A 12699-nucleotide genomic window follows, 5' to 3' on the forward strand; every position below is an offset into this window, starting at 1 on the left:
GCACTCTACTGCAACTAACCCCCCCAGCCCAGTAATCACTGAGACTTTTTTTGGGGATTGGACCCAGGGACACTTAACCACTGAGTGACATTGCCACCCCTTTTTAAATTTTTAAAAAATTTTTTGAGACAGAGTCTTACAAAGTTGCTTAGAGCCTCACTAAGTTGCTGAAACTGTCTTTGAACTTGTGATCCTCCTGCCTCAGCCTCCTGAGCTGCTGGAATTACAGGTGTTCACTACCACACCTGGCAATCACCAAGAATTTTGAAGTTGTTTGTTGTAGCAGTGTAAACCCGCCTGGTCTGACTGATACCAGCATACAACTCAAGCAACAAAGAAGTGTATCAAAATAAAGAATTTAGGAAGGACAAAGCTATGATCTTTGAAATAATGATACTAACAAGAATTGATGGTAAGCTCTTAAATATACAATTAAAACTAAATAGTTGATTGAACTTGGCCTTATCTCTCACCATGAGCGTGGGAAGAATTTAAGTGCTGTGCACTTTGATAAACTGAAAGTAATGATAAAACCTATACAAAATGTGAAGAAAGTGGGGAAGAGATGTAAGTCCTAAGTTCTTTTTAGTTTTATAGCAGTAATTCATACCATTTATCATTGGAAAACTGAGTTCAGAATAAACCTAATTATACTAACTAACCTCTTGCTGTCTCCCCCCATAAAAATTCAGCAAAGTTCAACCATTCTTTCAATTCCCTTTTGTTAAAATTAAACTACATTCCAACTTTCGTCTTAGGTTGGATTCTTCCAGAAACAGAATCTGACACCACAATGTGAATGTTCCATGAGGCCGCGGGGAAGGAGGGTTATCCCAGGAAACACTGGTTTGGGGGATAGAAGGAGAATGAAGTGAATTCAGGGTTTTACAGAGCTAATGGTCACTGCAGACAACTGGGATTCTACCCCACTGGGGAACTTGGGGAGACTCTCTCAGTGTTTTCTCGTGTGTGGGGCATGGAAGGGGCATTTATCCATCCACTTCCATCCAGCACTGGAGCCTCTTCTGGGTATTAACTCCCTTCCACTTCCTCCCTGTCCTGTGGTCAGCCTGGTTCCATTTCTGCAGCCAGCAAGACCCTCAGGCAGAGGACACTTAGGTGCCTGCAAACAGAAATCACTGGCCTTGACTGGAACAGTGACTACCAACAGGATAAGGTACCAAAAACATTAAAACCTTTCTTCAGTTTAAAAACCTTGTCTAATAGATTAATATAAAATAAACGATGCTAAATGAAAAAGGCTACTTACTATATTATTGCATTTATGTGGATTTCTGGAAAAGTCAAAACTGTAAGGACAGAAGACATATTTGTGGTTGCCTAGGGCTGGGGATGTTTAGGGGATAACTACAGAGGATCAGGGGACTCTCCGGGGGCAATTAAAGTGCACTACATCTTGATTGTGGTGTTGCTTCTGCCAAAATTCATAGAACTGCACACATGAAAAAGTTGGGATAATTTAACTATATGTAAATTATACGTAAAAAGTCTGACAGTGATGATCTTAAAGGTATGTCTGCATTATTTGCTATTTTAAGAAACTGTAATTCTCCTCCCTGGAAGAGTTGGTGACTTGCTTCTAACAAACAGAATAGAGAGCAGGTCATAAAAGGCACTGGGGGCTTTCTGCTTGCTTTCTCAATTCTTTCCTGGATCACCAACTTTGGGGGAAAAAGTTGCCACTCCATGAACAGCCCAGTGGAGAGGCCCCTGTAGGGAGGTACTGAAGCCTCCTGCCAACAACCACGTGAGGTGGCTGTCTTGGAAATGGCTACTCGCCCTGGTTAAGCCGTCAGGAAACTGATCCCAGCCAGCAGTTTGTAACCTCATGAGAGACCCTGAGATAGAACCAGCCAGCCGAGCAACTCTCAGATTGCTGACCCTCAGAAACTATGAGCTACAGGTTGAATATTGCTTCTCCAAAATGCTTGGGACCAGAAACATTTCAGATTTTAGAGTTTTTCCCATTTAAAATATTTGCATCAACTTTACCAGATTGTGCATCTCTAATACAAAAATCCAAAATCTTTAATTTTCTAAAATGAGAAATTCATATTTGAAGCATTTTAGAGTTTTGGATTAAAGAATACTAAACTGGTAATATTAGAGTTTGTTGTTTTAAGCTGCCATGTTTGGGTGCAATTCGTTATATGGCAATAGATTGTTAACATAAAATTTATTTCATTTAAAAATAAAAATTACAATTATATAATTTTTTTGCAGAGAGCTACTGGGCATAATATTCATCTAAAGTGAATGATGGCAGTTTCTAGGCAGTAGGTTTTGGGGTAATTTTTCTTGTGATTGCTCTTGTTTATATTTTTGTATTCCTTTTGGATGCATGTGTAACAATGAAGTAAAAAACACAAATAATGACTAGGAGCCTAGGTTTAGATGTAGAAGGCATCATTTACCCAGGGGCAGAGTGGTAGGGTGTTTCTACAGGAAGCTGGCACACCATTCCTTCAGACAGTTAGAGCTCTCCTGGGCCTCACACTCGGTGGCACCACAACAGCAAATGATCCACTTCTGAAACTCAGCCTCGTTTTTGTGCATCAGAAGGAACTGTCCCAACAGGATGTAGGCCTGGGGAAAGGGACAAGGCAGGGAGGAAAATGGGAATGGTTAGTATAGTCCCGGTCAGATGCGCCCTTTCTCCCCCAAACATTGGAACTCATGGAACAATCAAAGGTTGGGGTACAGGTCCAATTTGAGAAAGACTGTCAGTCCTGAAGCTCTGGCTTGTTCCAGGAGGATCCAGATATGGGTTCCTGGTGAAAAGTAAGGCCAAGTTCAACACCGAGCTCTCTGGGTTGCTTTGGGTACTGTCCAGCCTAGATTGAACCAGACCCTGTCCTCCTTGAACTTAAGTGAGCACAGAAATCCTCTGGGATCCCATGAAAAGGCAAGTTATGATTCAGAGAGCATAAGTCTAGGTGGGACCTGAAAGTCCCCATTTCTAACAAGCTCCAGCTGAGGCTGGTCCAAGACATTGTTTTGAGGAGGGGGCCTCACATACTTCAGAAACTCCTTTCAGACCTCTCATCCAGTATTTCTCTCTTCAAAACACACACACACACTCGCACGCGCACGCGCACACACACACACACGCACACACATGCGCAAGCGCGCACACACTTTTTTTTTTCACCTTCACTATTTTCTCAATTGCTGTTAAAACAGGGTTCTCACAATCTCAGCATTTCTGACACTAGAGAATTCTACGCTGTGGGTCTGTCCTGTGTATTGCAGGATGTGTAGCAGCATCCTGGATCTTTGCCACACTCCCTCTTGGAGCTAAACTCTCCTCTGCTGAGAACCAGTGCACGTGCAACTTGAAGGTGAAGGTCATCTTAGCATCGACTTGTCTTTGCAAACCACCTGTGTGATCTCAGGCAACTCCACCTGAAGTAAGGCTCAGCAGGACCTAGGACTCAGTGTCTGTACCTCCCTAAGGTACATCATGTGACCTGCCCTGCAAATGAAGTGAATCAAATGGGAAAAACGTTCAAAAAAATGCAGATTGTTCCTTTGTCCTGGAGATGTGGCTCTGTGGGAAGAGCATAGAAGATATAAAACATGCTCAGCTTTGTCCCTCTTTCCCAAGCCTCCTACTGGTTCTCTTTCTCTCTTCTCTCTCTGGTTCTGAGGCTTCAGGCTTCTTAGATTGAGCAGCTACCAGTTTCTCAAGCTCTCCAGTCTGCAGACAGTCATCGTGGGAATATTCAGCCCCTGACCATGTGAGCTAGTCCAACAAATCCCCTCTTTTAATCATATATATCCTGTTGGTTCTGTTTCTCTGGAGAACCCTGACTAATACACTTTCTTAGAGTCTCTGTGGATAACAAAGACATTAAGCTAAATATTAAGTGCACTATGATTTATATTCCAATGGTATTCTCTAGTTTTTAATACCTACATACCAAAGATTTTACAATTTCATCACACCATTATTAATAAGAAAAAGGGCCACGTGGAGAAAAAGACCTCCCAAAGACCACATGGCCATAAACTGGCCAAACCGCTCCATGGTGGAGACTAGAGATTTCACGTCACATTACATGTCCATCTCTTGGGACTGGTTTGGGCGCTTTCCAGTCTGGAACCAACGAAAACTAGTGTTCACTCATGCCTTCAAGTTCTCGACTCTTTCCATAAAAACCCGCTGGTGTCTGTTGACTTTTATGTAAAGCAAAGCAAACTTCATCTTAATCAAAGGAAACTTTTTTTTAAAAAAGAGAAATCAAATAAAAACTGAATCCCAGTCATAAAATTTACCTAAGCAATCAAGTTTGAAGGTATTATTTTTACTTATCATTTATTTTTTGTAGTGCTGGGGATTGAACGTAGGCTAGTGCTCTACCACTGAGCTACACTCCCAGCATGGGGTTTTATTTTTAGTTATGGTCCCATTGTTGAAAAGAGGAAAAAAGCCAAGATTTCATGGTGATTTGAAACTGTTACTTTAATCTTTTTTTTTTTTTTTTTTTTTTTTTAGCAGTTGGTTGGTATGATCTCATTTTTCATCAGTATCCTCTCTCATTTTCAGTGGTGGGGTTTACAGATATTTTAAAATAAGCATTTAAAAAACTGAGCATGTATTTTCAGTGTCAATTGAGCCAGCTGCTATAGGTATGGGAGGTGCCAAGGTGAATATAACGGGATGGAGAGCCAGTGAGCTTTGTCCAAGGAGAGAAACATTCATCATAGCAATATTAATAATACTAGGAAGTGGCACTTTTGAGAACTTTGGCAGGCTACACACTGCTGGAGACACCCAGTATGTTTTAATACATCTGAATCTCACGGGTGCCCTGCTCATCCCCTTCTCCAGATAAGAGTTCTCAAGAATCTAAGAGATTAAGACTCGTGCCTCCCTCCACCGCAGTCTTCCACCTCTCAACCATCTGCAGTCCAGTCTGGAGGCTCAGCATCCTCTGCCTGTTTCTGAGGCCAGCTGCTGGCATCAGCTGACCTGATAATTGCAGTTTCCATAGGCTACCAGGCCCAGCAGCCAGGAAACCTAGGTCTATGTGGCCAGCAGGGCCCAGGCAAGCTTTCCAAGAATGCTGCAGGAGGAAGGGCTTCCAGAGCGGAGTTGCAACCTGATGCTCCAACCCCAGCTTTCCCTGTGCATCTTCCAGTGGGTAGAGAAGGAAAGATGACCCACCTTCTTGCTTCATTCCTGTGGACTTCATCTTGCTCCCAAGGGAAGCAGGAGTCATGGGCTCACATGACTCTGCCCAGTGTCCACTTGGTTTCTCCACTGTCTCCAGAAAGTGAACCCCTAACTTGCCTTCTTGAGCCAAAGAAAAACCAGCTGCAAGGAGGGGGACATAGAAACACAGAAACCCTGAGCAGATGACTCTACATTCCCACTCCCTTGAGAGGCCACGGCAAGCCAGGGATGTGTGCTTCTTCCTATAGCAGCAAGACGGCAGCTCCATGGGAGACTTGCAGGGATGCTTATCCAGGGACTTCTTCCAAGCAGGGTGGGAACCATCCCCTTTACTCACTGTGTCCACTTCTTGATAAACAGAAGCAATTTAAATCTGCACAGGGGTTGGATTTCCTTGGGGGGTAACCTGTGTGGTTGCCCAGGGTCCCACACTTTTAAAAAGCCACTTACTCAATTTGCTATGCTCTTGCCATCTTAAAAAGCTTAATCTATTGGAACAAAGGGCCTCCTCACATTTTCTTTTTGCTCTGGGGCCTGCAAATCAGGGAGTTGGTCCTCATCTGCATTCATAATAATTTTTGGACCTTCACTATGACACCTGGTCTCGTCTCTTATCTCAAGTTTCTTACACTTCCTCTGCTTAGGTTCCCGGCTCCTGAGTGCCTATATGGAATGTACTTCACACCACTGAAAGACTCCAGAAAGTAATAACACCACTTTTTCCGGTTTTCTCTAATCAGACATTGACTCTTAGGTATTCATGTCCACTTGAGAGCCAATGGCAATCTTATAAATCCAGTATCTCTGGGTCATTTCAGGTCTAAAACACCGTGCCTTTAGTGTGAATAAGTGGACAATCCAATATAGGTCTTACCCTTTATTCTCTTCCCTGTCTCCCTGGGTCATGCTCATACTATAACATTATCCATCTATCCAAAATTCAAATTTAACTGTATTTTGTTATTTTATCTGGCAACTCTATGCAGGGTAACATCCAAACTTATGTGACTGATTCCTGCCAGGGTCCAGATGTCAGGCAGCAAAATCAAGTGCTAGCAGAGAGGACAGGCAGGAACTAGAGCCCTTAGTAGCTTAGTCATAGGCATCTTGGGACCTGAGGGAGACCAGGGCTGACCTCACTGGGGCTTCCTGGTCCTGAGTTCAGCCTTCTCTCCTCTCTGCTAATTACAACTAAGTGGCTTTGGAAGGAGATGGAGATCCTGGAATCTGGACAGTCTTGAGATAAAGGTATGGGTGACATGAGGCAGGCAGGGTAAGAGAGACAAGAGCCTTGCAGGTAATCCAGGTCAGGGCAGCTGCATGGGAAATGACTCCCTCACACTTCAATTTCAGGAAGGCAGACAGCCCGATGGTGTAGTATCCAGACCCTACAACCTGTCTACCCAGGTTCAGAATTCATCTCTGTCATCTCATGTGAGCTTGAGCGAGCCACACATGATCTCTCTGCTCCTCAGTTTCCCCATCAGCAATGTGGAGATAGTCTACCTCAAAGGATTTTTTTTGGATAATTAAATAAGATTAAATATATGTGATGCACTTAGAAGTGCCTGACATGTAGCAAACACCACATGCTATATCTATTAGCAGAGATATGCAGAGCAGGTGGGCAATCAAGACATTTACTCCATTCTGATCCTCTACGTATCTCTCAGGAGAAGGATCTGGGCTCAAGAACATGACTTTACGAAGTCTGTAAAAATCTCTAAAACCAACCAGATTCTCTGGGATGTTAAAGTTACCTCCATGCTATTGGAGAACCCCAGAGCTATCTCCAGAGCTCACCCCACAAGGCCCTGCCCAACATCACTGAATTTACTGAATATGTGGAAATCCACCACCTCTGGGTGAGTTGTCCTAGGGAGGAGACAAGTACGAGCGAAGACACAGACTCATCCTCTGCTCAGAGGAGTTTAGAGAGAAAAACCACAGGCATGTTGTGTCTCTGACATCAGTGCGGGCTCTCAGGCCATATGGACCATAGTCAACAGTAGGACAACAGTGTACTGATGACCCACTGAAAAATTGTATTGCTCAGAAAAAGGAGCTGTTGGGTGGGGTGGGCAGAGGGAAGGTTTCCTAGAGGAAGGAGGCCCTGATTGGAAGCTTGAAGGGGACTAAGGTCCATTTCAAGAGACCACAGGTTGGAGGAGGGTGGCTCCCCTAGGTGTTTGTGGTTCACAGACAGCCTGGCACTAATGCAGGGGCGGTAGTGGGTGGGATCAGGGTGGGGAGCACAGGCGTACAAGACAGCTAAAGGAAGGCTGCGGCAAGCCTTGACGCCATAGGCACAATGGATTTTTCCATTTCCAAAATTCCTTTCTTCCATAATCCTATTTCTGGTCCAATAGAATTAGAAGATGAACCAGCCAATATGTAATGTATAATCTTCTAGAAGCCACAGAAGGAACAAGGGGGAAGGAAACAGCTGGAATGAATTCTAGTGGTAAATCTTATTTTGTCCCATCATCCCCAAATATTATCATTTCAATATGTAATCAATAAAAAATTATTGATGAGATGATAAAGAGCTTCTGTTTCCTCATTTATAAAGCAGAGACAACTATCATCACCCTGTATACTTTTAAGATGGAGACTTTAAGACTTTAATAGAAAAGTGACTCTTTTAGATTTCTGGGACATCTTCATTCAGACAAATGCTCAGCAGGCAGATGCGGTTGGTGGCTACCATTTTGGATCTAGGTCCTCAGGCCAAAGGTGACTGTTCCAGGAAAGGGAAGGCACAAGATAACCAAGAGAGATCACAGGTACATTTCTCTTGAGAAATGTAAATTTTTTTTTCTTTTTTACATTTCTTTCCTGAAGAGACTTGGGTGAATCCAGTTTTGTTTATTTTGCATTTGTTTTATTTTGGTTTATTTTAGTGTTTGGTTTGTTTTGTCTTTGAATGACACCTCACTATGTTGCCCAGGCTGGTTTTTAAACTTCTGGGCTCAAACATCTTCCTGCCTCAGCCTCCCAAGTAGCCAGGGTCTCGGCTTGGCACCAGAATCACGAGCCACCACACACCTTTGTAGGTTCAAACAGCAATTCTTTATTCCCGCTCTCACACCGCCTCCACACAGGTCCAGGGACAATCGCGTTCTGCCGTCTCCCGCACAATTCACCTACTCCACAAGGCTATCTCCAAATCCCCTTTTAATCTCACGAGAACTCAACGGGAACAAGCAGCAGGAACACCCTAATCCCAGCAATAATCTTCAACTTCCAACTTCCCTAAAACCCATTATCTTAAACTGGCAACGCCTTAAACTCAAGGAGCCGGTTACTTCCTCAAACCTGATCAGCTCTAAACCCGGATCCGCCTTGGTCCTTGAGCAAGGTCACCTCATTAAAGCATGCATGCAATGTCCCATCGAATGTCCTCTAAGCAGCATGGGGTACGCTTGGCAAGGAAATTTCGATGCGTCATTCCTACTTGGTAATGGCCCTCAGCATCTAGGCTCGTGCCACTGTGCCCAGCTAATCAATAGTTTTGAAAAGTTATGTTTTAAACCATGAGTTGGAAAGCAGTTCATGCCCTAACTAGAGCTCTGGGGAAAGTCCCCTTTCTAGTACCCCAGTCTTCTATTGAAGAAAAGATGAAAGACTTGTATGGTGCCAGGGACAGAGGAGAAGGTACTCGATGTAGGAGTTGGTGAGAGCTATGAAGGAACTTCCAGGTCCCACCCCATTCAGGGCCACACACCTAGAGGTGACTGGACACTCAGATCAATCAAGGGGCAGGAGGCTGGTGCCTCACTTTTCCCCATGCACACAGTGTTTGGGTGTCTTTAGACAGAGCTGGTGGCTGAGTTCTGAGGAGCAGGCAAGTAGGTGTGAGTTTGCCCACCAGACTGCATCCCAGGTACTTAGAAGGGGTATGGAAAGAGCCAGCGCCCACGGGACAAGTCCAAGAAAATTGTGAACAGCAAAGGTGGGTTCAGAGGCAGTGCTACCTCATGGCAAAGACACCGAGGTCCCAGTCTAGGTAGGGAAAGGGAAGGGCTCAGCTACGCCTCAGAAGAGGCCAGCAGAGTCCGAGAGTGGCTTGAGACCCAGAAAGATGTCCCTCCTTCTGCCAAGTTTAGGTTCCTGACAGGCAGTGAATAAAAACATAGGAACCTGTATTTCCATCAGCTAAATCTGAGAACCCTGCCCTGTCAGGATCTGCCGGCCACATGCTCTGATTTCTGGCCTTGCCCAGGGACCAGTGGCACTTGATCATCTGGGTCTCCTCCTGGGTCTTCCTATGGGCTCATCTGGGCTCTGGGCCCTGATACAGGGGTCTCACTACCAAATCTTACTCTAAGCCCCCTCCCTGCCTGCCAGAACCACCTGGAACTTCTTGTGTAGTTTGTGACGGTATAATTCGTGGTCATTCTTATTTTCACCCAGATCCTCAGTCAGACACTATTCTCCCAGAGCTTCTGTTTCCTCACTTATAAAGTAGAGACAGCTATCATCGCCTAAATAACAGGTGAGGAGGCGCAAAGCAGAGGATAACAGTGGGATCCCTGGTGTCAGTGCCATGGTTCTCGAAATGCACAGGGCTGAGAATGGGGTGCTGGGCACTGCCAGCCACGAGGTCACGCACACCGGAGGGGCACGTGTCTATGGACCAGGATGCACACGGGCAAACCCTATACCCCTGACTCTATGCAGGCAAGTCCCAGTGCCTGAAAATTTCCCTTATTCATTCATTCCTTTATCTTAAAGACGTCTGACATACCAACGATAATCCTTATTTAAAACAAAGTTGAACTGGAAAAGGCAAAACTATATACAGAAGAAAACAAATAAGTTGTTGCCAGGAACTGAGGGTGGTGAGTATCAGGACACAAGGGAGTGACTATTTTTGGAATGGTGGGATTGTTCTGTGTCTTGATTGTGGCAATGGCTACAGGACTGTCAAAACTCACAGCAATGTATGATACAAAAGGTGGAATTTACTTATGTAAATCATACCTTAACAAAAAGTGTTTAAATGCTAAGCATAGAGCTCAGCAACAATAATAAAACTCCACAGTTATGGAAACATTAAATCAATGGTGGTAGACATCAGAACAGTGGTTACTCTGGGGATACGAATGGCACTGGCTGGGAAGAGGAGCAAAGGCACCATCTGGAATTTTGAACGTGTCAGATTGCTGGTTCCAGATGGTGTGTACCTGGGTGCATCCATATGTAAAAATTCATTGATCTGAACTCTTCATACTAAACGCACATCCCCATAATTACGTTACACTACAATAGAAGAATAAAAGGAACAATTTTTTTTTTTTTTTTTTAGGAATGCTTCATTTAAAATATCTATCCTAATCAGACTTGCCCACTACACTACCTGCTTCCTGCTTGGGAATGGCTCTCGATCCTTTATCTGGGCTCCACCTCAATTGTGGAGCTCCAGTTTCCTGATGATTCCACCAAAATGGATATTAAGTTGGAGGGTAGATCAGGGTGAGATTCAGAATATATAACAACTGGTCCAGTGCCAAGCGTCAGTCAGAAAACCGTGGGCCCCAATGCTTCAGATTTGGGCACAAACCAACAGATCACCAGCTGTGCAGGCAGTAGTTCCCAGCCTCTTTGAGTGTTTCTATAAGATCTTCCTGCCTGGTGGTATAGATTGGGTTTGAAAACTGAAGGGAATTCAAAGCAGTAGGTCAAGTAGATGCCTCTTGACTGGGGTTGCAAGGTTGTGTGAATTCCCAGCCTCCTTGGTAAATAATTGCTTCCTTTGGGACTTTTGCCATTGTCTCCTGAGATTCCAAACAGCTTTTTCATAGCCCCATAAAAACAAGTTACTACATAGACTATTCAGGGCTACAGTTTTGATGTGCTTCTTTCCCCTAAAATTCCTGTGTTGGAGGCTTGACACCCAGTCGGGTGGTGTAGAGGTAATGGAATTTTAAGAGGTGGGGCCTAGTGGAAGATGATTTGGTCCAGGGGAAGGGATCAATGTAATTCTCACGGGACTCTGGTAAGTTCCCAAGAGAGCAAGAAATTGTTATTTTTTATTCTTGATATTTATTCCTATAAATAGAGCAAGAACAGGGACTGGGGAGGTAGCTCAGTGGTAGAGTACATGCTTAGCATGCATGAGACCTTGGTTCAATCTCTAGTACCAATTAATAAATAAATAGCAAATAAAAATGGCCTCTCCACACCATCTGGTTTTTTGTCTTGTCATGTGACTGCTCCTTCTCTCTTGGCTCCTACCATGATGTTGTATACCATGTTGTGATGTGGCCAGGAGGGCCCTCACCAAAAAGCCAAACACATGGTCCAACCTTGGACTTTAAGTCTCCCAAACTACGAACTAAATAAAACTCTTTTCTTTATAAAGTACCCAATTCTCAAGTATTTTGTTATAGCAATGGAAAACAGACTTCTACATTCATATTCTGTTGGATATCTTGAGGTCATTCTTGGCTTAGAAATGATATCTTAGAATAACTCAAGTCCCCTGTCTCTGAGGCAGACCACAGTCTGTTGGTTCTCCACCTGTCACTTCTGTGCTAGTGCTCTGACAGGGCAAGGAAAGTTCCACAGGGCCCCTTTATGGAAGCAGGGAGTGCACCATACATCTGTTCTGATACTGCCCCGGACTCTAGTGGTGAGCCCATTTCCGTCAAGCCCTGAGTATTTGGACTCCTAGCAAATCTTACCCAGCCCTGCTTCTCTGAGCTAAAGCAATTCTCTTCGCCTATTGGCTACAAATCCTTGAGCTTTCTCGAGCATATGGGGTCAGTAGCACTGAAGAATGTGGCTTCTTGCCAAGTGGCAGCATTGTTCTCTGATGGCCCTTCAGAGGGACTCATGCAGTGGCTGCCATCTGGCAGGACTTGGGAAAAGAGAAGAAAAGTTGAAGAAGAAAAAAAATGAATTACCTTGGTGAACCCTTTGGTAATCAAATTGATGGCAAGCTCACGGCTGACCCCATCCACCCAGCCAACATCCTTTTCTCCAATGGGTTCAGAGAGGAAGGCTCTCAGCCTGGGAGACATGTGATCCATCTCCTGCAACAGCAGTGGGGGAAGAAAAAGAATTAGGAGATGGCTGTCTGCTCACAGTGTGAGTGGACATTAGGGAGCTCCCTCAGCCTATTAAGGGATTGGGGGCAACAGATGGTAGACTTCCTTCCATCATCCACATTTACTGGGGACTTTTTAATTTCAGGTATGGTGCCCTGCACTGAGGGCTTTACACTTCCATTCCCATTTGGATGGACAAAGAGATGTGCAATGATGGCTGCAGACAAGTCGACTAAATCCCCAATGAAAAGTGTATGCTTAATGGTAAGAACCATGTTATATTCCTGTCCAACTCTTTCCACCCTACATGCTTTAACAGTCACTTTTCTTTGCTAATGAACCTACCTTCTTTCTAAATCACCCAACACTTTTGTCATACTTTTTAATTCTAGCATTTATCACACTCTATTATAGTTATTTGTTTGGTTGCATGTAACAGAAAAC

At 44.2% G+C, this 12699-nt stretch overlaps 1 protein-coding gene across 1 annotated transcript; it reads right to left on the reverse strand.

Annotated features, from left to right (window-relative positions):
• Nucleotides 1-2446: 2446 nt before the first annotated feature.
• Nucleotides 2447-12237, reverse strand: Banf2 (BANF family member 2). Its single transcript, XM_005320448.4, has 2 exons — nt 12112-12237; nt 2447-2607 (listed from the first exon to the last, which is right to left on the reverse strand). The coding sequence occupies exons 1-2, from the start codon at nt 12235-12237 to the stop codon at nt 2461-2463; spliced, it is 273 nt and encodes a 90-aa protein (XP_005320505.1). The 3' UTR covers nt 2447-2460.
• Nucleotides 12238-12699: the final 462 nt, after the last annotated feature.

This window comes from Ictidomys tridecemlineatus, chromosome 5 (genome assembly GCF_052094955.1).
Source record: "Ictidomys tridecemlineatus isolate mIctTri1 chromosome 5, mIctTri1.hap1, whole genome shotgun sequence".
Taxonomy (NCBI): domain Eukaryota; kingdom Metazoa; phylum Chordata; class Mammalia; order Rodentia; family Sciuridae; genus Ictidomys; species Ictidomys tridecemlineatus.

Excerpts from the sequence above, each read along its gene's own strand:
- Banf2 (XM_005320448.4), bottom strand. The coding sequence starts at position 12,237 with ATGGATCACATGTCTCCCAGGCTGAGAGCCTTCCTCTCTGAACCCATT. Across the intron at positions 2,608-12,111 it reads TTACCAAAGGGTTCACCAAG|GCCTACATCCTGTTGGGACA; the intron begins GTAATTCATTTT and ends CCCTTTCCCCAG.